Source organism: Neoarius graeffei, chromosome 14 (genome assembly GCF_027579695.1).
Source record: "Neoarius graeffei isolate fNeoGra1 chromosome 14, fNeoGra1.pri, whole genome shotgun sequence".
In the NCBI taxonomy this organism is placed as follows: Eukaryota; Metazoa; Chordata; class Actinopteri; order Siluriformes; family Ariidae; genus Neoarius; species Neoarius graeffei.
The window spans coordinates 73715476-73743241 of NC_083582.1; the positions used below are offsets into that span (position 1 = coordinate 73715476).

The following is a 27766-nucleotide window of genomic DNA, read 5'->3' on the forward strand; positions in this document are numbered from 1 at the left end:
AGCTGAAAACAGTCGAGCTCTTTAGAGAAGCTATAAAACTGACCTTCCTTTGAGCAGATTGAGTTTCTGGAGCATCACATTTGTGGGGTCGATTAAATGCTCAAAATGGCCAGAAAAATGTCTCGACTATATTTTCTATTCATTTTACAACTTATGGTGGTAAATAAAAGTGTGACTTTTCATGGAAAACACAAAATTGTCTGGGTGACCCCAAACTTTTGAACGGTAGTGTGTATACATGTTATTTCACCTCCCTCACTGCCATCACCAGGAACTACCTGCAGGCCAGGACAATGATAACATTTTAACATAGCCTATGGAAATCCAAAGTTTACACATTATCATCACGCACAGAAATTGCAAAAATAGTTTTAAAACCGCTAAGTTCCAACTGTTAAACATAGCGAGAGGCTGGGCTACGTGTGTGTGTGTGTAAAGTGTAAACCAGTGCATCCTGACTTTCTAACTATGCCTGTGTGTTGCGTGAGCGGCAGTCAGTCAACAACTCTTCGCAAAGTTTCCTTATGAAACAATATGCTCGCTGAAATTATGGCAGGGAACGCCAGATTAAACATTAAAACTGCCTTCTGAGCACTGTATCTACAGGCTACCACCGAAAGAAGGAGGCTACCAGAAAGGCATCTCTACTCCGTACGATTTTACTTTCACTACGACATTACTTTGAACAGACTATCAAAAAATTGCAAGGTGTTATGATAAAGTAAGGCAGAGTTTACTTACAATCGTTTTTTTTTTTTGAAAAAACGATGCAATCATTTTCTGCCTTTTGGCACCCTTCATCATGCCGTGTTGGGGTCCTGAACTAGGAGGAGCTGTCCCCGATATGCCTGTCAAACTTGTTGTGGGTAACCATAGCAACCAAGCTCGAGCTCGCAACCTGTGCAGTCTGCGTAGTTGCAACTATGTATGTACTGCTGTGCACCTCAATAAACCGAATGGTAATTAGTCTTTTGATTTTTCCGTGAGGTTTGCCTTATGCAAAGAAAGACAGCATAGACGTTTTTTCCTCCCTATAAGTGGGGGGGACCGAACGAGGTGAATTTAAATCTGGGTGGGACGAATCCCCCCGTCCCCCCCTCTATCTGCGCCCGTGATATAGGGCACTATATAGTGAAGACACTATTTTGTAGTGCTGTCCGAAATGATAGTGAGGATTATTTACGCCCTATATAGTGCACTCAAAATATCCCACAATGCATCACGGAAAGTAGTGTACAACTGATGGTCACTAACCAAAGCAATATATCCCATCATGCATTGCGGTTGCACTGAAAAAATCAAATTAAAAGTCTCAAATTTGATTTAATAAAAGGCAGCGGCAAAAAAGTATTCAGCCTTGATTTAAAAAAAAAAAACCCTGAAAGATGCAAGTACTTTGTATTGATTAATGTGAGAAATACGCTCAGTATAATATGGATTTATCACAAAAATACATGCATGTGTTGATTTATTTTGAAAACCCACCAGCCGACTGATCTGGCACGTTTTAATTGTGCAACAGTAATGACGTAAATACCAGCGCGATGGAGTAGTGTCTGAAAGAGTTTTTTCATTTTATCAACGAGCTCACTATATAGTCCTCTATATAGTAATTCCCTATATAGGGAGTAGGGAGTAGTGAACGAGTGAGTGATTTCGGACAGAGAGAGAGATACTATTATAGGAAATGAATGAACACCGCCTGATCAATCACATTTTTCAAATTCAACAGCTCTGTGGTGAATTCACGTCTCAATCAAGCAGCTTCTGAAGACAAAAAATACGATGGCCATTAAATGTAGTTGCCACTTTTCTCTTTAAAGCCAGTGCAGTGGAGGATGTAGATTTAACTTAAGTTAAAAGTGCATTTTAAAATTTGGTTGCCCACTCAAGTGCCAGCGTTAAAATGAGGCTGGAGTCATCCAAGCATTCAAGCTTTGAGTAAAATTAAAAAAATCTATTCATAATACTTTTATGATTTCCTATTTGACAGTGCAGAGGTAGAATAGAATAGAATGCCTTTATTGTCACTGCACAAATGTACAATGAAATTTAGTTCATCACAGGAGAGCAAAGCCGCTGCATACATACGCGCTGCCACTCTTGGGCACTTCAGCCCAAGGCCGTCCTGTGTTAACCTAACTGCATGTCTTTGGACTGTGGGGGAAACCGGAGCACCCAGAGGAAACCCACACAGACACGGGGAGAACATGCAAACTCCACACAGAAAGGCCCTCGTCGGCCACGGGGCTCGAACCCAGAACCTTCTTGCTGTGAGGTGACAGTGCTAACCACTACACCACCGTGACATGATGTTTATTTACAAATGAATATATGGAGGTCGTGAGTTCATATTTTGAGGCTACAAACTGATTATCTTGTGATCATAAGATACCAACGTCATGATCATGAATTGTGGAACTGGGGGGGGGGACAGGTCCTGTGGCCACAATAGTTGAAATCATTTGATTTCTCCATCTCTCATTATAACCTACACAAATTGCCACGACTTAAATACTTAACAGGTGTCTTACTCAACTTGTGGCTTTAACATATTAATTTGTTTAAAAACGAACCTCCATGTCACCTCAGTGGCTCCTGATGATTCTGTTGAATCTTTGAGCAAATCATCATGTCATAATCTTCATCCTCCATGAGTCACCAATTTATTTTTAAACGTACAACAATAAAACATGCACTTTCACATATGACACCTTGTGGTTTAATACCCGCCCCTTTGTTCGATGGACAGCTTACAGTGGTGCTTGAAAGTTTGTGAACCCTTTAGAATTTTCTATATTTCTGCATAAATATGACCTAAAACATCATCAGATTTTCACACAAGTCCTAAAAGTAAATAAAGAGAACCCAGTTAAACAAATGAGACAAAAATATTATACTTGGTCATTTATTTATTGAGGAAAATGATCCAATATTACACATCTGTGAGTGGCAAAAGTATGTGAACCTCTAGGATTAGCAGTTAATTTGAAGCTGAAATTAGAGTCGGGTGTTTTCAAGCAATGGGATGACAATCAGGTGTGAGTGGGCACCCTGTTTTATTTAAAGAACAGGGATCTATCAAAGTCTGATCTTCACAACACATGTTTGTGGAAGTGTATCATGGCACGAACAAAGGAGATTTCTGAGGACCTCAGAAAAAGCATTGTTGATGCTCATCAGGCTGGAAAAGGTTATAAAACCATCTCTAAAGAGTTTGGACTCCACCAATCCACAGTCAGATAGATTGTGTACAAATGGAAGAAATTCAAGACCAGTGTTACCCTCCCCAGGAGTGGTCGACCAACAAAGATCACTCCAAGAGCAAGGTGTGTAATAGTCGGCAAGGTCATAAAGGACCCCAGGGTAACTTCTAAGCAACTGAAGGCCTCTCTCACATTGGTTAATGTTAATGTTCATGAGTCCACCATCAAGAGAACACTGAACAACAATAGTGTGTATGGCAGGGTTGCAAGGAGAAAGCCACTGCTTTCCAAAAAGAACATTTTGCTCGTCTGCAGTTTGCTAAAGATCACATGGACAAGCCAGAAGGCTATTGGAAAAATGTTTTGTGGACGGATGAGACCAAAATAGAACTCTTTGGTTTAAATGAGAAACGTTATGTTTGGTGAAAGGAAAACACTGCATTCCAGCATAAGAACCTTATCCCATCTGTGAAACATGGTGGTGGTAGTATCATGGTTTGGGCCTGTTTTGCTGCATCTGGGCCAGGACGGCTTGCCATCATTGATGGAACAATGAATTCTGAATTATACCAGCGAATTCTAAAGGAAAATGTCAGGACATCTGTCCATGAACTGAATCTCAAGAGAAGGTGGGTCATGCAGCAAGACAACAACCCTAAGCACACAAGTGGTTCTATCAAAGAATGGTTAAAGAAGAATAAAGTGAATGTTTTGGAATGGCCAAGTCAAAATCCTGACCTTAATCCAATGGAAATGTTGTGGAAGGACCTGAAGCGAGCAGTTCATGTGAGGAAACCCACCAACATCCCAGAGTTGAAGCTGTTCTGTACGGAGGAACGGGCTAAAATTCCTCCAAGCCGGTGTGCAGGACTGATCATCAGTTACCGCAAATGTTTAGTTGCAGTTATTGCTGCACAAGGGGGTCACACCAGATACTGAAAGCAAAGGTTCACATACTTTTGCCACTCACAGATATGTAATACTGGATCATTTTCCTCAATAAATAAATGACCAAGTATAATATTTTTGTCTCATTTGTTTAACTGGGTTCTCTTTATCTACTTTTAGGATTTGTGTGAAAATCTGATGATGTTTTAGGTCATATTTATGCAGAAATATAGAAAATTCTAAAGGGTTCACAAACTTTCAAGCACCACTGTACATCCTCCTACTGTGCTGAAAGACTATAAAAACTCTCAAAGTCCTTCTCAAGTTCATTTCAGAAGCCTGTGAGAAGCAACTCAGATGCAGTATAAACCAGAAGGTCAAGGGCGTAGTCGCTCATCTGGCCGGCCATCAAAACCACCATGACGACCAAACCATCAAACAGAACTGAAATATGACAATGTGAGAGAGGACCAACCTCCACAAAAACTGTTTACAACAGGAACATCAACAAAGGACTAAATTTTGTTCCCTGAGGGAAGATCGACCCAAAACATCCGTCAGAACTGAATTTGCATGAAAAATGAGGGAGGAGATACAATTCTAGTCAGAAGTAAATGTGTTAAGTGATCTCATCACTAATTTATTAGCAAAAATTTGACAATGCAATGAGCAAGTTTTGTGCAGAAGGTCGAGTTCTTTAAAATAAAACAATCAGAACTGAAATCCACTGAGAACTGAGGGAGGAGACACGATTTAACTGAAAATAAACAAAGTTGTAAACAAATTATTTCCAAGAAAATCAACAAACAAATGATCATGTTTTGTTCCTCAAGGGAAGATCTACTCAAAACATCGACCAGAACTGGAATCGGATGAGAAAGAGAGAGGAGATACAATTCTAGTGAGAGGCCTGGAAAATTCGTTAATTTGCTCTAATTAGTATCTCGTTAGCAAAAAATTTGACAATGCAATGAGCAAGTTTTGAGCAGAAGGTCTAGTTCTTTCAAATAAAACAATCAGAACTGAAATCCAATGAGAACTGAGGGAAGAGACACAATCTCATCTCATTATCTGTAGCCGCTTTATCCTGTTCTACAGGGTCGCAGGCGAGCTGGAGCCTATCCCAGCTGACTACGGGCGAAAGGCGGGGTACACCCTGGACAAGTCGCCAGGTCATCACAGGGCGAGACACAATTTAACTGAAAATAAAGTTGTAAACAAATTGTTTACAAAAGTTGGTCAATCGTTTGTTGATTTTCTTGTTGTTTCTTGTTTACAACAAGAAAATCAACAAACGATTGACCAAGTTTTGTTCCTCAAGGGAAGATCTACTCAAAACATCGACCAGAACTGGAATCGGAAAAGAAATGAGACAGGAGATACAATTCTAGTGAGAGGCCTGGAGAATTAATTAATTTGCCCTAATTATTGATTCGTTAGCAAAAAATTTGACAAAACAATGATCAAGTTTTGTGCGGAGTGATGAGTTCTTTCAAACAAAACAATTGGAATGGAAATCCGTGGAGAACTGACGGAGGAGATACGATTTAACTGAATTGTGGACGACGGATGGACGCCACACCATGGCAACAGTTCATCAGCCTTATGGCCAGATGAGCTAACAAGACTTTAGTCGTCTTTAACTCACCTGAAAAGACACTGGGAATCTTGGAGAGAAAACTCTTCACTGTGCGAATGGGAATGCCGTTCTTCTCGTCCTGCATTCGAGCAATAATGTCCTCCATCTGCAATGGAAAAGACGAGAAAATTAATCGAAAGGATACCAGAGTAGCAACGTCGACAATGAAGAGATGGGAGAAGAGAAGAAGAGTAGGAATTAAACCACAGAACTGAGTGTTTTATCGTATCACGTCAGTAACAATCAAGATAATTACACACTCCTTAATTAAGCTCCTTTTCTGTGTAATCACAGGATAACTTCTCTCTGTAATTATATGCACTAGTTCAGCACATTCATTCTACATGGCAGGAATTGCACAGCCCACTCATCACATCAGCAGAGAATGGGACGGAAATGTTACACAAATGTACGTCATTAAAGAACAAGAAGACACGGTCATCACTATCCCCCGCCACGAGCATCTTATATGCATGGGCAGCCATGGCCTGAAGGTTAGAGAAGCAGCCTTGGGCCCAAAGGGTCACTGGTTTGAATTCCGGGACTGGCAGGAAAAATGTGAGGGGAGTTGAGTGAACGAACAGCACTTTCCCTTCCCTCTGTATCAAAGCTGAAGTGCCCTTAAGCAAGGCATCGAATCCCCCAACTGCTCCCTGGGCGGTGTAGCATCGCTGCCCACTGCTCTGAGTGTGTGTGTGCGTTCACTGCCCCAGATGGGTTAAATGCACAGGAGGAATTTCACTGTGCTTGAGAACGTGTGACAAAATAAAAGCTTCTTCTTCTTATATAGACCTCTTAATGCTTACACCCTTATAAGCTCATTGCTTTAACCTCCTAGGGCTTAGCGGTCACATGCGTGGACAGCGCTTTATGGAAATTCGGAACAAGAATCCACATATGTGGACATACTTTTTCTCTAAAAGTACATCTTATCAAAAGATGATGCTTAGTTTTTATTCTAATCAGGTTCTAATAAGCCCAAATAGCAAAGAGAAATAAAAAATGCATGTAAAAAAAACAGCTTGGGCCTTAGGAGGTTAATATTGACTTATGATGATGTAAGTGCTATGACACCTTCATAAAACGCTACCCAGCTTTTTTCAGTAGTATGAGCCAGGGGTTTTCAAAGTGTTGGAGAGTCAGCCCCCCCTCAGAGAGCAAATAAACAACAGCGCCCCCCCCTTACAATTTTTGTTGTTGCTATACTTAATGTTCCATTCGTATTTTAAAAAAAAATGGTTGTTGTACACATTTTTATTTTTTCTTTTACACATTTTAAACATCTGTGCTTTTCTTTTTAAACATCTTGTTTTACACATTTTAAACATCTGTGCTTTTTTAAAACATCTTGTTTTACACATTTTAAACATCTCATAGCATCGTTAGCTAGCACCTCTTGGCAGACAACACACTGTGGCAGTGGAGCATCTTCAGATCCAGTCCATGAAAATCCAAACTTTAAATAATCGCGGTCATACTTCCTTCTTTTTTCAGTCCCCCCAAGATTCCACGGGCCTTTTTTGTAATTGTTGCAGGCTAAAATGTCTGATGTTGCGGGGGGGGGGTTTCCAAAAAATTGCGATGAAAATTGCAGTGTTTTTGAGGTTTTTGTTGCGATTACATTGCGGGAGGAAGTGGAAGTTGCAAGAAATTGTTGCGATTTTCTCTTTTTATGATTAAAATTGAGTGATATGTTAAATATTAAGTTATTACCAAAAAACTATTGATTAAAAAAACAAAGACACTGAGAAATGGTCCTATAAACAACTTTGCCAATATAAAAGATTACCAGGACGACAAAAATGCAGAAAAATAGGCTTTACTTATCCAAATGCACCTGTTGGTTCAAAAGTTAAAGTGCATAGAACCTCACAGCACAACATGAAGTTACCTTAAAATATAATATAAATGCCTCAGCTTTCATGTAAGAAAAAAAAACTATCAATACTAGTACTGTGTGCAGGCAGTCTCTCCTGAAGACTAAATTAAACAATAATTATAAACTAATAAAATAAATGGCTCAGGCTTCATAGAAGAAAAAAACAATTTGAACAGAATCTCACAGTATGATGCTGAAGCTGCCTAAACAATGGAAAATAAAATACCATTTTGGCAAAAATGTTGGCATCCATTAATTTCTTGTATTAAGTAAAAAAATAAAGTGCACACAGTCCTTCACTGTAAACATAACACACTTTCAGTAACAGAATTTAAGCCTATATAAACACTGACTCGCACATGCAGTGTTGCCAGATACTGCTGACGTTTTCCAGTCCAAAATATGGTCAAAACCCGCCAAAATGCACTTAAAACCGCCCAATCTGGCAACACTGCGCACATGCTGCTTCTCTTGAACGTATACACGGAAGTAAGGTGGAAGGTAGTTTGTCGACGTCACCTCAAGACGACGCCAACGATTGGTCAAATTTGCGGGAAGGTTGCGGTGATTGGATATAATTGCAACACCGCCCTGAATTCGCGGGGATTGGTTGAATTTGCGTTGAAGTTGCAAATCGCAACATCGCAAAATCCTGGAGGGTCTGATTTTTTGCTTGGCCCAGACTCTGTCTCCTCACTCACTGTAGCTTTAGGTACTAAAAATCGATCCATTTTGTCTCTGGTAAAGGCTAGCTGAAGTTCGCTAAATGTCCGCAATAGTAACTTATTCTGGTTTATTTTTCCTCACGTTGCGTCCCCCCTGAAGAACTCTGGCGCCCCCCAGGGGAGGCGCGTCCCACACTTTGAAAAGCCCTGGTATGAGCACAAAGTTTCATTGCTGGAGCTAATGTAGTTTCTGAGAAAATTTGTCCAGATTGAGTCCACTTGTACAAAGTCCAATACCAAAAATCAAGGGCCATAACTCTGAAAATAACAATTTCTCGTAAATGATTTTCAAAATCAACTTGGATCATGGGCGGCACGGTGGTGTAGTGGTTAGCGCTGTCGCCTCACAGCAAGAAGGTCCGGGTTCGAGCACCGTGGCCGGCGAGGGCCTTTCTGTGCGGAGTTTGCATGTTCTCCCCGTGTCCGCGTGGGTTTCCTCCGGGTGCTCCGGTTTCCCCCACAGTCCAAAGACATGCAGGTTAGGTTAACTGGTGACTCTAAATTGAGCGTAGGTGTGAATGTGAGTGTGAATGGTTGTCTGTGTCTATGTGTCAGCCCTGTGATGACCTGGCGACTTGTCCAGGGTGTACCCCGCCTTTCGCCCGTAGTCAGCTGGGATAGGCTCCAGCTCGCCTGCGACCCTGTAGAACAGGATAAAGCGGCTACAGATAATGAGATGAGATAACTTGGATCATGCATAGTAATATGAGCACGGAAAGTTTCATTGATATAGTTTATGTAGTTTCTGAGAAAACTTGTCCAGACTGAAACGGATGGAAGGACTCCATTCATATATCCACCTGTGCACTTTGTGGTGGGGAATAATAAACATATCCTGCTGAACATCTGAAACACTGGAAGGTGCGTTATTAAAAAGAAGACCTCTTTGAGAGGTCTGACCTGAAGAATCTGACCTAAAGAAAAAGAAAACAAAACTGATCATGACTACAGAGAACGAACAATTCAATGTTATTACACAGCTTGTTGAATATTCGATTTTGTTGGTTAATTACGGCATTCTACTGTCTGCTATTTCTGTATAACAGACTGCTGCTATGGACAACATCATTAATGAAAGCAATAAATTCATTTTTAATCCATTAAATCATTTCCAAATCAATATTTTTCATTTATTTTATTATTGATTTCTTTGGTAAGGAGCCATGTAATAAGCAGGATAATGTATAGTGAGTCGGTTATTACACAAAATAATCGTCTTCTGGGTGATTCAAGATTTCTCAGCTTTGCATCAAAGTCCTGCATGAGACTGAGATGAATCCGGAGATATCATTCTCATTATCTCTAGCCGCTTTATCCTTCTACAGGGTCACAGGCGAGCTGGAGCCTATCCCAGCTGACTACGGGCGAAAGGCAGGGTACACCCTGGACAAGTCGCCAGGTCATCACAGGGCTGACACATAGACACAGACAACCATTCACACTCACATTCACACCTACGCTCAATTTAGAGTCACCAGTTAACCTAACCTGCATGTCTTTGGACTGTGGGGGAAACCGGAGCACCCGGAGGAAACCCACGCGGACACGGGGAGAACATGCAAACTCCACACAGAAAGGCCCTCGCTGGCCCCGGGGCTCGAACCCAGGACCTTCTTGCTGTGAGGCGACAGTGCTAACCACTACACCACCGTGCCGCCATCCGGAGATAGATATATATATATATATATATATATATATATATATAAATTCTTAAATTCTTCTCTGGAGCATATCTCTGGCGCACATAGCCTAATGGTTAGAGCAGCAGCTTTGGGACCAAAAGGTTGTTGGTTTGATTCCCTGGACCAGCTGAAGTGCTCTTGAACAAAGCACCTACTCCCCAGGCTGCTCTGGGTATGTTCTGTGTCATCCTGGATAAAAGCGTCTGCTAAATGCCTGTAATGTAATACCTGAAGTTTTTTTTTTTTCCCGGCCAATGCCCTGATTGAAGAGTACCTAACATGGATTTCATCATATATGGGTCATAGTTTGAAATATTTATCTCCAAATAGGCAAAATCATCTCCAGACTCTATTTATTTTGCAATAATGCCTGGCTCACTGAATATTTAACAGTTATTCCATGAAATCGAGTCGTACATGAGCTGAAAGCCGATGAGGTGCGTAGCACCGAGTTGTCTATAAGCCATGTATTATTCTATCTACATTCACTGGATTTTGAGAAACAGAGCATTTTTTTTTTAACTTTTTGGCTTACATACATGATTAGCCACTTCTTTTTCTTCCCTTAACTTCTTACGGACTTAAAGATAGTTGATTTGCATGCGCGCGCACGTGCACGCACGCATGCGCACACACACACACACACACACAGAGCAATGGCTGTCTTTCCTGCTAAAAATGCTTACTTGCTCATCTCGCTTCACACAACAGACCTGCCACATGGACAAAAACAGACCATTCTGAGGTTTTGGAGTCATCAGTGTTTCATAAATTGAACCAGTGACAGAGAACGGACACTAGCATGCGTGCGCGCACACACACACACACACACACACACACACACACACACACACACACACAATCACTGACACGCTGACAGACACTGCTACTATAAATACACGGTCCTTTTTGTCATCTTATTCAAGGCACCGCATTCCGGGAGACTGGACACAAGACAAATAGGTTCAATCACTGTCCACTTTTGAGAGATTAAATATAAAGGGGTGAAAAAGTTAATCACACCCCGTCACTGAACACCATTCAACTGCTTCAGGTAATCTGTGCAGGGATAATGGCTTAAACTGAACAAGCAACCCTGGACCAAACGGTGCCTTTTCACCCTGTGTTCTGGCTAACAATGTCCAGTATTCTGAACGTTATCATTGTAGGAACTTTTGCTTACGGGAAAATTAAATCTGTGAAGTTTTCTGGATGTCTGAAGAACATTTTTCCATCACGTTTATTAACGAGATGTTTCACAATCACGGTTGTATCTTTGAATAACACCAACTAAATCTTGCAACTAGGTCCAGTACTGTATTGGAGTTATACCTTCTACCTTATTTTACAGGGACACACCTACAGCCCTATCTACAGCACTAATGTCTCTTATAAGTTCTTATAAATATGTTCAAGAGTCAAATGCGGGCTCAGTTTTGACCTCGTGGTCATTTCTTTTAATTCTACTTTAATTATTACACTGAGATTTTACTGGTTACATTCAGAATTGAGTTTTTTTTAGCACTAACTAGGTTTTACTTTGGGACATTCATTCATTCATTATCTGTAGCCGCTTACCCTGTCCTACAGGGTCACAGGCAAGCTGGAGCCTATCCCAGCTGACTATGGGTGAGAGGCGGGGTACACCCTGGACAAGTCGCCAGGTCATCACAGGGCTGACATGTAGAGACAAGCAACCATTCACACTCACATTCACACCTACGGTCAATTTAGAGCCACCAATTAGTCTAACCTGCATGTCTTTGGACTGTAGGGGAAACCGGAGCACCCGGAGGAAACCCATGCGGACATGGGGAGAACATGCAAACTCCACACAGAAGGCCTCTTCGGCCGCTGGGCTCGAATCCAGGACCTTCTTGCTGTGAGGTGACAGTGCGAACCACTACACCACCATGCTGCCCTTTGGGACATATCCAACAAGTGCAGGACATGTACTTTGGGACATATCCTTTCATTTATATCAGATATTTAGGTGGAAGTTAATTAATTAAATTTTTTTTTGTAAACTAAAAAACATCCTCTCTGGAAAACACTCCCTATATGATGAGGTTGTAAATGATTTTTTAAGAAAATATTTGTCTCTTTTGAAGCAGAAGACTGTTGTTGCACAGTAAAAAACATTGAAAGAGCTTTGAGAAATTTGCGGCAGAGCTTCACATGTGGTTGAAACGTGAGTCCGTCAAAAAGTGTCCTCTCTGGAAAACCACAAAGATTGTGGTCACCACTTTAGTTGTTATTACAGTTACCACTGTGTACAAACATTGCTACACAATACTTGCAAATTTGTACTTACAATCACATCCATTTCAACAGTTTTTCCACTTTGTATGCCTTAAGCTGGGGTGACACAGTGGTGTAGTGGTTAGCGCTGTCGCCTCACAGCAAGAAGGTCCGGGTTCGAGCCCCGTGGCCGGCGAGGGCCTTTCTGTGCGGAGTTTGCATGTTCTCCCCGTGTCCGCGTGGGTTTCCTCCGGGTGCTCCGGTTTCCCCCACAGTCCAAAGACATGCAGGTTAGGTTAACTGGTGACTCTAAATTGACCGTAGGTGTGAATGTGAGTGTGAATGGTTGTCTGTGTCTATGTGTCAGCCCTGTGATGACCTGGCGACTTCTCCAGGGTGTACCCCGCCTTTCGCCCGTAGTCAGCTGGGATAGGCTCCAGCTTGCCTGCGACCCTGTAGAACAGGATAAAGCGGCTACAGATAATGAGATGAGATGCCTTAAGCTATGGTTCCACTACAGCTCGTGATGCTTTGCGATGGGTTATCGATGAAAATGAGGCGTTTTGGTGACGATGCACGTCGATATACAGGTGAGTTAAAAGTTATGCTCACACAGCAGGCGAACACTTGAGTGTCACGCCTTTGCATGCTCGAGTGGCAGCACTCGCTCACAGGACCCCGTCGTTATGGGGAAACACCCGATGCTGATTTGAGCACAATCAGCACGCGCATATTAGGACACAAAGGCTTTGCAAAGTATTATCATCATCACTGTCACGTTTGTTTCTAGCCATGTTTATGACCCTGCTTTCGGTTTCATTTGTGTTTTTGTAAATATCACGCCTGCTAAACACACACTTCCTGCACTTAGATCCATCTACTGCTGCATCCCTGATAAAATACTTCACAAAGTCTCTGTGAAAACAGCGTCCTTATATATATGTGTGTGCTGATTGCGCTCAAATCAGCATCAGGTGTTTCCCATAACGACTGGAACCCAAGTGCGCACACAACGCACTCCGAAGGATCCCTGAATGTAAATGCAATTTTTAAGTCTTGGCAAAGGTGAGGCTATGTCAAGCTGCTGCGTTGATGAGACTCCTGCGAGCATCAGGGACATGGATTTGAGACAAATACATCTCAAGAGGGTCTGGGAAGGTTCCCCTAGCTTCGTGAAAGATTCCCAAACCCATCTTCGAGTATTCACCGCTTAGTTTGCCGACAAAAACATAGCCAACAAATTTCAATGCATGCATTGAAAATTTTTGTGATGTTTTTGGCCACTCATGAGGTGGAGACACTAAAAAACAAACTTGCGAAGCTTGGAGAACAACCACCGTGTATTGCATGATTGGTGGCCATACTACCGATTTTTAACCACCAAGTACTCGCAAACCCATCGCAAGCTGTAGCGTGACCAGGACTTACTCCTGTGGACTATAAGAAAGGTGGTCAGTTTTAGAAATACACTATACGCCTCTTCTCACCACAAGTAACACACCCAGTATACGACCTGTAGCTCTGAAATTCTGCACAGTTCATTTCCATCTCAAAAGGTCTTTTTTTTTGGCAGGAAAAAAAAAAATCTGAGGTTTGGTTTTTGGACTATTGTGGACCTGAAAACTAAACCCTGATTGTCAAACAGCCCTGACATTCTCACTCCTTTGCTGCATGTTGTACATGTATGAAAGTTAACACTAACATTTTCACAATGTTTTGTCATAATGTTTTGGGAACATTTGTGCATAAGAATTACAATTATTATAGTAGAATACTGCAGTTATTTCTAGAATTGCTTAAAATCAATGAAACAGTTGGTTTTCTTTTAAACCACGAATAATATACTTAAATAATATTGGCTGGTGTTGAGTGGTATATCAGACATATTCCATTCAGCGAGCATGATATTGAACGAGTCGAAGACGAGTAGCTGAATGGAATATATCCGATATACCATGAATAAAAGCCAGCCAATATTATTATTGTACATACACATTCGTTTCGGGTGTTCAACACATCTTTCTCTTTCAAAATTCTCTCAAAATCTTCCGCATTTAACGAAGCAAACCTGGTGGCCATGTTAGTTTACAAATCATCACAGTTGCTTGCTAGCGCAGACGTTTTACGTCTCCCACGTGTGACGTCATGTTGTCTTGACAACCATGCAATATCATAAACCATATTCAACGCTCATTCTTCATTGGTTAGAGTGACGTAATACACGTAGGATAAGTGATATGCTAACAATATTGCATGCTATCGAACCAAATGAATGAAACCTGCGAGAAGGGAATAGAACACATGCTTTTATTCCAACGAAAAAGTGTCCTGTGTGGATAATAATCCATTATGTTGTTTAACTCCTCTTGGATGACTTAACACAATACTTTTTTCTTGAAATGAAGCCTATGCAAATTTCTGTTTTAAAACACTGATTCAGAGAGAGTTTTATAGACAAGTTCAGTTTCTGATTTTGTAAAATAAGCTCCATGGTTTTACACTAATAAACTCTGAGATTATAGCATCATGTGGTACACAGAAGTTTATTTTAAACTAGCTAGCATTTTAGTGATGAACAAAATAGCCGTTTTCTGGTTTATCTGCTGTTAAATAAATCATTTTTAACAAAACAATAATGAAAATCGAGACTCCGATACTAACACCCCACTCATGTCTACCTGTGAAAAAAAGCAAGCTAGTCTACTAGCTAGCTAGCTAAGTAAAGTGAAGAAGACAACATGAAATTCCATACAACACTGACTTCAGCAGCTTCAAGTTACTTCCTAGAGAATATTAATCAAATTAGCGAACATCCAGGATTTGATCTGTTGAAGTTATTACAAAATTGTGGTCCAATAAATACAAACCCAAATACAATATCAGATCTGTAGACTAAGAGCCATAAAATATAATTTATCTGTATGTCTAAAGAAAAGTCTCATCTCATTATCTGTAGCCGCTTTATCCTTCTACAGGGTCGCAGGCAAGCTGGAGCCTATCCCAGCTGACTACGGGCGAAAGGCGGGGTACACCCTGGACAAGTCGCCAGGTCATCACAGGGCTGACACATAGACACAGACAACCATTCACACTCACATTCACACCTACGCTCAATTTAGAGTCACCAGTTAACCTAACCTGCATGTCTTTGGACTGTGGGGGAAACCGGAGGAAACCCACGCGGACACGGGGAGAACATGCAAACTCCGCACAGAAAGGCCCTCGCTGGCCACGGGGCTCGAACCCGGACCTTCTTGCTGTGAGGCGACAGCGCTAACCACTACACCACCGTGCCGCCCTCTAAAGAAAAGTACTTTGCAGAAATGGAAAACATTTTGGAAAACATCTCCCTTAAATGTTGCCATTTCATGTTAAATGGTCTTTTAAGTGAGGACGTGGACACCAGAATGGCATGCGCCCTTTATTTTTCACGTCATTCTCCGAGACTAAATGGAGTCATGAAGATTTATGTGTTTTGTTTTTGTATCTCTTTTCAGGTGACTCAGTCTCATCTGATCTTATCTAATCTTTCACATTTAGATATTTTGGCTAATGCACACCCATGAAGCTGACGGAGATCACATCTGCTTCTGAATGGACTCAGGGTTTAATGTTCCTCTGCTCCAATCTGCTTGATTCAACTCACCCAGGCAATTATCAGGCTCTTTGTGAACCAAATCAGGTGTGGCAGATGAGATAAAACCAGATCATTGCTGTTTACAACTTCACAAAATGGAAAAAATAAATAAATACAAACATTGATTGGTTTTCTAAAAGACCGTCAACAATGATTAACTCCTAGAGTACAGTTTGCTCCTTAAACATTTCAGTTTAATAAATAGTACATTTTAATGAATAAATGTAATCATATTTATAATCATTATTAAAGGATCTTTTTTATAACATGCAAAAAAAGTTAAATAATTGCAAAAAACAAGTGTTGCCAGGCAACACAAACCTAGGTTATTTTATACCTACTGTATATGTTGATAATGGTAATATTTCTCAATCATCAGCTGTCAGGTTATAGTCCTATGAAAATCCATGACCTTGAGTTTGACATTTCAAAGTCATTCAAGGTCAAAGGTCATGGTGCTAAATGAAAGCCCATATAGCACTTCCTATAAGTTGATAACGGTAAATATTTGTCTACCATCAACCATTTTCAAGTTACAGCCCTCTGAAAATCCCTGACCTTGAGTTTGACCTTCCAAGGTCACTCAAGGTCAAAGATCATGGTGCCAAATGAAAGGTCATATGGGAGTTCCTATATGCTCATAATGGTAAATGTTTGTCTATCGGCAACCGTTTTTGAGTTATAATGGAAAATGTTATTTTGACCGAAAGGTTGACCTTTCCGGTGACCTTCACCTTGACCCGATTACCCCCAAAATTTAATCAGGTAATCTACGGACCATTGTCCACCTACCCTGAAAATTTGAAGTCAATCGGTGCAACTGTCTAGATGCTAGATTGGTAACAGACAGACAGACACACACAAACAAACAAACCACACTGATTACAATACCTCACCCCGCTTACTCAGTTGTGGGCGAGGTAATAATAAACATAAAAATGTTCAGAGGTTTTGATTGTTTTAATTCCAATCTGGGCAGGGGCGCAGATAGGATTTTTGAACTGGGGGGGACTGAGCTGTCAGCAAATGATTCCATTTTGTGTATATATATATATATATATATATATATATATATATATATATATATATATATACACACACACACATATATATATATATATATATATATATATATATATATATATATATACACACACACTACCGTTCAAAAGTTTGGGGTCACTTTGAAATGTCCTTATTTTTGAAAGAAAAGCACTGTTCTTTTCAATGAAGATCACTTTAAACTAATCAGAAATCCACTCTATACATTGCTAATGTGGTAAATGACTATTCTAGCTGCAAATGTCTGGTTTTTGGTGCAATATCTCCATAGGTGTATAGAGGCCCATTTCCAGCAACTCTCACTCCAGTGTTCTAATGGTACAATGTGTTTGCTCATTGCCTCAGAAGGCTAATGGATGATTAGAAAACCCTTGTACAATCATGTTAGCACAGCTGAAAACAGTTGAGCTCTTTAGAGAAGCTATAAAACTGACCTTCCTTTGAGCAGATTGAGTTTCTGGAGCATCACATTTGTGGGGTCGATTAAATGCTCAAAATGGCCAGAAAAATGTCTTGACTATATTTTCTATTCATTTTACAACTTATGGTGGGAAATAAAAGTGTGACTTTTCATGGAAAACACAAAATTGTCTGGGTGACCCAAAACTTTTGAACGGTAGTGTGTATACATGTTATTTCACCTCCCTCACTGCCATCACCAGGAACTACCTGCAGGCCAGGACAATGATAACATTTTAACATAGCCTATGGAAATCCAAAGTTTACACATTATCATCACGCACAGAACTTGCAAAAATAGTTTTAAAACTGCTAAGTTCCAACTGTTAAACATAGCGAGAGGCTGGGCTAAGCGTGTGTGTGTAAAGTGTAAACCAGTGCATCCTGACTTTCTAACTATGCCTGTGTGTTGCGTGAGCAGCAGTCAGTCAACAACTCTTCGCAAAGTTTCCTTATCAAACAATATGCTCGCTGAAATTATGGCAGGGAACGCCAGATTAAACATTAAAACTGCCTTCTGAGCACTGTATCTACAGGCTACCACCGAAAGAAGGAGGCTACCAGAAAGGCATCTCTACTCCGTACGATTTTACTTTCACTACGACATTACTTTGAACAGACTATCAAAAAATTGCAAGGTGATATGATAAAGTAAGGCACAGTTTACTTACAGTCATTTTTTGAAAAAACGATGCAATCGTTTTCTGCCTTTTGGCACCCTTCATCATGTCGTGTTGGGGTCCTGAACTAGGGGGCGCTGTCCCCGATATGCCTGTCAAACTTGTTGTGGGTAACCATAGCAACCAAGCTCGAGCTCGCAACCTGTGCAGTCTGCGCAGTTGCAACTATGTATGTACTGCTGTGCACCTCAATAAACCGAATGGTAATTAGTCTTTTGATTTTTCCGTGAGGTTTGCCTTATGCAAAGAAAGACAGCATAGACGTTTTTTCCTCCCTATAAGTGGGGGGGACCGAACAAGGTGAATTTAAATCTGGGTGGGACGAATCCCCCCCGTCCCCCCCTCTATCTGCGCCCGTGAATCTGGGGAAGCCACATTATGGTCAGAGAAGCAGCTTTGGGACCAAAAGGTTACCGGTTCAATTCCCTGGACCAGCAGGAAGGGCTGAAGTGCCCTTGAGTAAGGCACCTAACCCCTCCCTGCTCCCCAGGCTGCTCTGGGTATGTTGTTCATTATTCTGGATAAGAGAGTCTGCTACTGTAATGTAATAATGTCACTATAAGCACAGTGTCTCAGGATTAGCTACACTGCAGTGACACAGTAATTGTTTATTTTTATGTGTAATAATACGTATTTAATATTTACACTGTTCAGATTTCCACACAGGGATTACATCACGCTATTAATCCATCTCATGAAATATAATTTGTCTCTTAAATGGTGCAGATTCATTTCATCCACTTTAGTTCACAGAGCGCTACACTGAATGCACCTGAGAGTCATGAAGGAAATTATAAAAATTAGACAGATTTTAGTCTCAGTAGTATGGATGGGAAGAACTTCTAGATCACCATCACCAATAAATAAACAAAAAAAAAACCCCTCCAATGACCAGAAGTCAAGGTTGCAGTCATAACTACTTAAAAGTCCAAGGCAAAAATCAAACCATTTCATTATCGCATCCAGTCTAATCCAAAACTACTGGTACACTAAACACAGTGGTTGGTGTTTTAACATTTCTTCCTACCTATGAAAATGTCCGACCAGAGCTGCCGAGATGTGGGAAGGATATCCAGTCCATCATAGCTGTTAACTTGTCATGACATTGATTTAGGTTAGAGAATCTATAATAATGTAATACCACCTTAAACAATACATGAAGCACATATTTATGGTGCGTTTTATCTATAATAATGTAATACCACCTTAAGCACTAAGAGAAGCATATATTTATGGTGTATTTGTATCTATAATAATGTAATACTGCCTTAAACACTCCAGGTAGGATATATTTACACTGGTAGGATATTCTCTCAAGGTAGGACCAAATAACATATGGCTATAAATTTACGCTACTGGTCAGAAAAAGTTTTAGGCAGGAAAAAAAAAAAAAAACATGAACACTGGCAGCAGTTTAATTCCAACAACAATCAGATAAACAGTTGTTCTGTACAGATTAATTTTCTACAAAAGCAGCACAGATGGTAGTTCCAGTTGTAATTTCAACAATAAGTGGATATAAATGCACTCATTTTAATATGTTATGGTTTCTATAGCAACAACTTACTGAGGGCCTTGTATGACAGATACAATACATAATCTATTGGAAATAGTAACTGGTTTAGAAAAAAAGAACCTTCTTGTTGTTTAAGAAAGAAAATGTATCATTGTTTATATGAAGTCTTCTGTTCAGAGATGTTTATTTAATGTCAATGGAAGGAGTCTCCAGTGTCAGTGCTTTGTTGCTTGTTTTGTTTTTGGACATTCCCCAAGATTAAATGCAATTATAAATGGGGGGGGGTTAGCTATGGCCTAAAAGTTAGAGAAGCAGCCTTGGGTTCAAAGGGTTGCTGGTTCGATTGCCTGTACCAGCAGGAAAATCCATGGCTAGAGTGCCCTTGAGCAAGGCACCTAACCCCCAATTGCTCCCCAGGCACTGGGTATCTACAGTTGTGGTCAGAAGTTTACATACAGTGACATGAATGTCATCTTGGATATGAATGTCATAGCAATATTTGGGCTTTCAGTCATTTCTTTGAACTGTTCTTTTTCTGTGGCAGAATGATTGTACAGCATACAGCTTTAATTAAAAAAAAACACTAGAATTTGGTGCACAAGTTTCAATTTTCTCTGGGTTTTCTGAAATCAACAAAGGGTCAAAATTATACATACAGGGTCAAAAACTTACATATCATCATCTGGTTGGGTTTAATGCCCAAACTGATGATCACATCATCAGTTTTTCTTTGGCTAATCAGACACAAGGTATGCCACCACTCTTGCCAGAGCAGTTGGGTGCCTTGCTCAAGGGCACTTAAGTCAATCCTGCTAGTCTGGGGAATCGAACCAGCAACCTTTTGGTCCCAAAGCTGTTTCTCTAACCATTAGGCCATGACTTCCCCTCTATCTATATATATATATATATATATATGACATATAGAACACCTAATATTTGAGTAAAATGGTTCCCCCCCCGCAAGATTCACCTTGACCAAACAGCTTCTGGCAGGTGGCACGGTGGTGTAGTGGTTAGCACTGTCGCCTCACAGCAAGAAGGTCCTGGGTTCGAGCCCCGGGGCTGGCGAGGGCCTTTCTGTGTGGAGTTTGCATGTTCTCCCCGTGTCCGCGTGGGTTTCCTCCGGGTGCTCTGGTTTCCCCCACAGTCCAAAGACATGCAGGTTAGGTTAACTGGTGACTCTAAATTGACCGTAGGTGTGAATGTGAGTGTGAATGGTTGTCTGTGTCTATGTGTCAGCCCTGTGATGACCTGGCGACTTGTCCAGGGTGTACCCCGCCTTTCGCCCGTAGTCAGCTGGGATAGGCTCCAGCTTGCCTGCGACCCTGTAGAACAGGATAAAGCGGCTAGAGATAATGAGATGAGATGAAGCTTCTGGCAGAATTCTGGTTGGATATTTCATGACTCTTCATGGTAGAATTGATAGAGTTCAATTAAATTTGCATTTTTTTTTTTTTTGGCATGGACTCGACTTATAAGCACGGTCCTTTCAGTAGGGTTGAAGTCAGGACTTGTTTTAAGCTTAATGTTCGCCTGCTTTATCCTCCACAACCAGCTCTGATGTGTGTTTGGGTTCATTGTCCTGTTGTAACTCCCAAGTCCCAAGTTGTGTTCAAGTTTCTGATGGTTTATGCTGAAGAATTCTGAGGTCGTCCTCCTTCTTCATTATTCCATCCACTTTGTGCAATGAACCAGTTCCACTGGCAGCAAAACAGCCCCAGAGCATGATGATCCTACCACCACCACCAGCTGGTACAGTGTCCCTCTGTACATGGTGGTCATTGTGGCCAAACAACTCAATCTTTGTCTCATCTGACCATACAGCTTTCCTCCAGAAGGCTTTTTCTTTGTCTGTGTGGTCAGCTTCAAACTTTAATTAAGCTTGAAGGTGTCAATTTTGGAGCAGGGGGTTATTGCTTGGATAGCAGCCTCTTAGTCCATGGTTGACCCTTTATTGATTTCAGAAACCCCAAAGAAAATTAAAACTTGTGCACCACATTCTAGTCTTTTTATTTATTTATTAAAGCTGTATGCTGTACAATCATTCTGCCACAGAAAAAGAACGGTTCAAAGAAATTACTGAAAACCCAAATATTGCCATGACATTCATATCCAAGATGGCATTCATGTCACTGTATGTAAAATTCTGATGACAACTGTATATACTGTATGTATGGATAAGAGTGTCTGCTAAATGCTTGTAATGTAAACAGCATGACATTTAAATGCATCAATGAGCTAAAAATTTAATTGTCCGCAGATTGCTGTGGTATAAAAGAAATAAAACACTGTCGTGCTGTTATTGGAAAATAATCAATTTCATGCTGGAAACAGCACACAACCTTGTCATGGATTGTTTTGCTATGACAGCATGCTCCCAAATGTTTTATTCCTCGCCTGTTACACAGCACGACATGCAGAATTTCAGTGCAAATCAAAATTCAAGTCAAATAAAAATCTTGGAAATGGCAAGGCTTTGGCTGAATAAAAAAAAAAAAAAAAATCAAGACAAACAAAGCTTTGTCAGAAAAAAAGAAAACATCTTCCACATGTGACGAATGCCTGAACTATAGGCGCTATGTAATTCTACTGACTGACTCACGATATGGCTTTTTGTTTAAAAAAAAAAAAAGAGTGATGCAAAAATAAAACACTTTATTCAGCAACGTCCTACACTCTCATTATATTGACAAGTCTTTTCGACAGCAAAACACCTTTTGAATGCAAAGTGAAGTGAAACAAACGCAATCAAAGCTCACAAACACACACACACAATTTATTGAGTAATAAACAGAATCCCTCACGCTCTTGAAAGTAACGCAAGCGGGCTGTTTGGGTGACTCATCCTCCTCCGTGCGAGTCTGATGTAACGTTAATGGCTTTGGCATCAGGAAAACTCTCAAGTGTTTAATCACACATCGCTTACCTGCTTTATGAATATTAAACAGCCTCTTTATCTCTGTCATTAAGGCGCTAACGTATTGTTTATCTCTCTGGCATTCCATAATACATGATTTCTGCTCTGATTAAAGGAATATTCTGCTGTTTTCTCGAGCTAATCTCCGACTACCACATCGTTAGCGTCTGTCTGATTACCACAGACATGCATCTTGACATGTCTCGCTGTACAGAAAAGAAATGGAAAGCTGATTGGCTCAATAACTGCATTTAGACGTCCATGATGATTATTTTGTGTGGAAGGTTTTTCCAGTCTGTTGTAAACACTGCTACCTTTGAAATACTGAGTAGTTACCATATTATACACAACAATACATCTCATCTCATCTCATCTCATTATCTCTAGCCGCTTTATCCTTCTACAGGGTTGCAGGCGAGCTGGAGCCTATCCCAGCTGACTACGGGCAAAAGGCAGGGTACACCCTGGACAAGTCGCCAGGTCATCACAGGGCTGACACATAGACACAGACAACCATTCACACTCACATTCACACCTACGCTCAATTTAGAGTCACCAGTTAACCTAACCTGCATGTCTTTGGACTGTGGGGGAAACCGGAGCACCCGAAGGAAACCCACGTGGACACGGGGAGAACATGCAAACTCCGCACAGAAAGGCCCTCGCCGGCCACGGGGCTCGAACCCGGACCTTCTTGCTGTGAGGCGACAGCGCTAACCACTACACCACCGTGCCGCCCCCCACAACAATACAGTATTATATAATAGTTAAATATGTTATAGGTGTGACACAGTAGGGTGGTACGGTGGTATAGTGGTTAGCACTATTGTCTCACAGCAAGAAGGTTCTGGGTTCGAGTCCAGTGGCCGATGAGGGCCTTTCTGTGCGGAGTTTGCATGTTCTCCCCGTGTCTGTGTGGGTTTCTTCCGGTTTCCCTCACAGTCCAAAGACATGCAGGTTAGGTTAACTGGTGACTCTAAACTGACCGTAGGTGTGAATGTGAGTGTGAATGGTTGTCTGTGTCTATGTGTCAGCCCTGTGATGACCTGGCGACTTGTCCAGGGTGTACCCCGCCTTTCGCCCGTAGTCAGCTGGGATAGGCTCCAGCTTGCCTGCGACCCTGCACAGGATAAGCGGCTACGGATAATGGATGGATGGATGGATGGTGTTACACAGTCCCACAAAATTGCATAGTGATAGTAAATGATGCTGTACATAATCTGCATCAGGCTACATGCATTAGAAAGTTTCCATTACATTTTAGATGCCTCAGGGAAGTTTTGGCTATTTCCTGATAAAATGGATTGTAATAGTAGCCTTGCCATATATTCTGTGATAGATGATCCCAGAATGATGCGATTCTGTGATTTTATATCTGTGTTAACCTTTCCCCCGTCTCAGAACAGCCGGTTTGACAAATGGCTTGGATACGCGCCCACTTTTAATCTAACCTTTTTGATGACTTTGCTGAAAAGTTTTCTGTCTGCAGGACTCCCTGCCTCCTTTTTTCATCATCATCATCATCATCTCCCTCTCTCATTACATCTCTCATCCTCTGTCCATTACACACACACACTCACTCTCTCTCTCCCTCTCCTCACCCCATCTCCATCTTTACCTTCTCATTCAAATTCTACATATAACTCTAACAAAATTAATATCAGATGTCTTGGTGCTCAGATAGACTTGCTGATGGAATTTCCGACACAACGCGAGATATTCTATTAGCTTTCAAATAAAATGGACAAAATGATATTGCAGAGCTGAAGACAGACCTAACTCCATCTTCAAGTTGACACTGGAAAGAAATGGCTGCCATACATAGTTATGGTGATTTAAGAAAAAAATGAATAAGTGGTATCTTCATTTTTTCCAGAGCTGTATATACAAGTTCAACTTACATAGCGCCTTTCTCACACCCAAGGTCACATTACAATTAGAGAAAAGTTGTTCACCAAAAGAGGGTCAAGATGTAATTCCAGTGGCGTAGCTGCCCACAGTCCCACCAAAAGGCGCATGAAGGTACATTTCATAATGCCTGCACAGCCACCGCGACGCCACCGGGCACCATCGCTCAGAACGCCACACCAAGCACAGAAGCACCACTGCACAGAGCGCTGGACAACCCTGATGTTAAAAAGAGCAACAAGCCTTCTGTAGTCCATAGCGAAGAGCATAGGCATCACCCATGGTGGACCAAGGCCCAAAGGGAACCGATGCCCAAAACTGGGTCCGGCGCTATGCCACAACTAGCGGACAAAACACCCAAACAAAGAACAAACATCAAATCATACAATCACAAAAAGAAAAACAAAAAGCTCTGGTGAGAAGTGGAAGCCAAAATGTGCACAGCGTACTCTCAATCAGAAATGGAAAAAATACAAGTTTCATTTTGTGCCAATCGCATTCTGTGTACAGTGTTTGATGATCCAGTGTTTGATGCTATACTCGTGTTTAGGAGGAATAAAACACATCTGCACCCATCAGAGACTCTGTGCTGCTGTTCTTCATGACAAGGGCTGCTACAGAGTTAGTAAATAATCCCACGTTATTTTTTAAAAAGCAGATTAAAAACTAGAAAAGCACTTGGAGAGCGCAGACCTCCGCCAAGAATCCTTTAAAAAATTCCAGGATCCAGACGGTGATCCGGATCACCACCAAAATTTAATGGATTGTTACTTGTGGCCAGTCACACCTCTGGAAAAAATTTCAGAGCAATCCGTTCGTTACTTTTTCCGTGATGTTGCTAACAGACAAAGCAATCAACAAACAAACCAACGTTACCAAAAACATAACCTCCTTGGCGGAGGTAATAACTTTTTCCATAATGTTGCTAACAGCCAAACCAACAAACAAACAAACCAACGCTACCGAAAACATAACCTCCTTGGCGGAGGTAATACGGTAAGTGCTGGATAAAAACCCATCTATGTCAATAAAGATCCAAATTTCATTGTCCGCTGGTCAAGTGTTTATGAGATACGTTGCCTTGCACTTACGATCAAGTTCTCTGCGGTGGTACATCGCTTATACGTACGAATGTCGTTCGGTTGCAAAAGCCATCAAAAAGCAGATTGATGCATTACTATATTCTCTTAAGTACCGGTATGGAGCTCCGCTATAAAATTAAAGAAGCCAAAATAACTTCAAGTCAAGTTTATTTGTATAGCGCTTTTAACAATAGACATTGTTGCAAAGCAGCTTTACAGAATTTTAATGACTTAAAACATGAGCTAATTTTATCCCTAATCTATCCCCAATGATGAAGCCTGTGGTGATGGTGGCAAGGAAAAACTCCCTCAGATGACATGAGGAAGAAACCTCGAGAGGAACCAGACTCAAAAGGGAACCCATCCTCATTTGGATGATAACAGATAGCACGATTATAAAATTTTTAACAGTTTTAACATGAAGTCTGTTTCGTTGATGTTATAAACTGTTCATTGATGGAAACTTGAGTGCAAAACTGTTCATGACAACTGCAGTCCTAAAGTTAACAAGTCAACTGTAGTCCTCAGGCATAAAAGCCTTACTGTAATGCCGCTTTTCCACTACCAACGCGGCTGAGTTGGGCTGAGCCGTGCCGTGCTGAGTTGGGCTGAGTCGAGCTGAGCGGGGCTGTTGGAGTTGCATTTCGACTACAACCGCGCTGAACCGTGCTGGCTGGAAGTGGGTGGACACATTGGGTGGAGTTAGCGAAAGTGGGTGGACATCACGTGATGTCATTAAGCAGCGCAAACAGTGACATCAGTGAGCTTTTAAGCGGTAGTCTCACAACCCGAATAGTAAACAATAAACATGGAGTCGTTAGTGTTGCTGGTCTTGGTGCTGTGGCTTGCTGTCACCGACAACGCCAACAGATACTGGCAAGAGCGTATAGATGAGGCGAGGCGCATAAAGCTTCAGAAATTCTCGTAATTCGTAATTCTTCTTCTTCCGGGTTTACGGTGTTTACAGATCCCAGCGTGCTCGCGGGGCGTGTGTGGGCATGTGAGGACACTCCTCCTCACCAATCAGTGCACAGGGGAGTGTCTGCTCACGCCCCCAGCCTCACTTGGCTCGCTTTGGCTCGCTTCAGCCCCACTCCAAAACCGTGCGAGTTTTAGGGGCTAAGCAGGGCTGAAGCGAGCCGAGTCGTGCTGTTCTTTGGTAGTCGAAACGCGAGCCGTGTCAGGCTGAAGTGAGCTGAAGTGAGCTGAAAAAGGGTAGTGGAAAAGGGCCATAAGAGTCCAGAGTGTCTTCCAAGTGCCTCTTTCAACTGTCCATATGGGGCCGTCCTCCACAGGAGCGATGTGATGAGACTCCAACCAGACACAGGGTCTAAATGCAATTGGCATAAAATGGAACTTGTGTACATTTCATTTTGTCCAAATTGTTCCTTCAACAATAAAATCGTAATGTATTTAACAGCTCTAATGTCTCAGGGTGATTTATTTAAGGCTGTGCTTACCCCCTGCCCACTCCCCCCGCTCCCCTTCAGGCTAAGAAACACAACAAAGTTTGCAGTTATAGCCACAGGGACAGTCCCTCTCCCAAGACCATTTTTTCATCCTTTGACAGCTGGGGCAACAATCTCTTAGGGCCCGGCACTAATTCATGGTCCTGTCAGAAATGCAATAAGATTTGAGTTGAGGTGGTGGCCTGTAGAGTTCAATATGGCTGAGAACTCCTAGAACAAGGCCAAAACACGGTGTGAAAGGTTTACGGTTATTTAACACAAAAAAGTCTTTTCGCACAACTCCAAGTTCTTTAGCACAAGATCCAAGAACACTTAATCTTTATTACGAATACTTACAGATCATGTTTAAAGATGTTTGATAGCACTGAACAAAAAAAGAAATATTGAAATCAAATATAAACATGCTGCAACAAAGTGAATTTCCCTGTCAACTCACCACAGCTTCGAAACTTGTCTTGATGATCAAACAACCCTTACATCTTCACGTAATTTCTTCTTCTTCAGCTTCTTCTTGCTTCACAATTGCCGTATTATAAACAAACGATATATTAATTTTGGTTGTTTTGTCATTCCTGAACATTTACATTGCACTTTTATTTAATTGCCATTCATTCTAGGATACTTTAGTGGAAGTTTCTTTCATTTGTTTACATACCGCAACTGTTGGTTACTTCTTAATCGGCAAAACACGTTGTCAAGCAGGACAAGAGACATAATCCCCCGTTAATTAATTTGGCAAATGCGTAATTATTGAGTCGGTTGAATTTGTGATATGA

General features: G+C 41.3%; 1 protein-coding gene across 1 annotated transcript in view; it reads right to left on the bottom strand.

Moving 5' to 3' along the window:
• The window catches only part of rgs7b (regulator of G protein signaling 7b), a 335399-nt gene that overhangs the window by 143306 nt on the left and 164327 nt on the right, over positions 1-27766 (bottom strand). The window contains exon 2 of the mRNA XM_060940302.1: positions 5743-5839. Within this exon, the coding sequence (XP_060796285.1) occupies positions 5743-5839 (97 nt within the window). The remainder of the gene's footprint in view (positions 1-5742; positions 5840-27766) is intronic.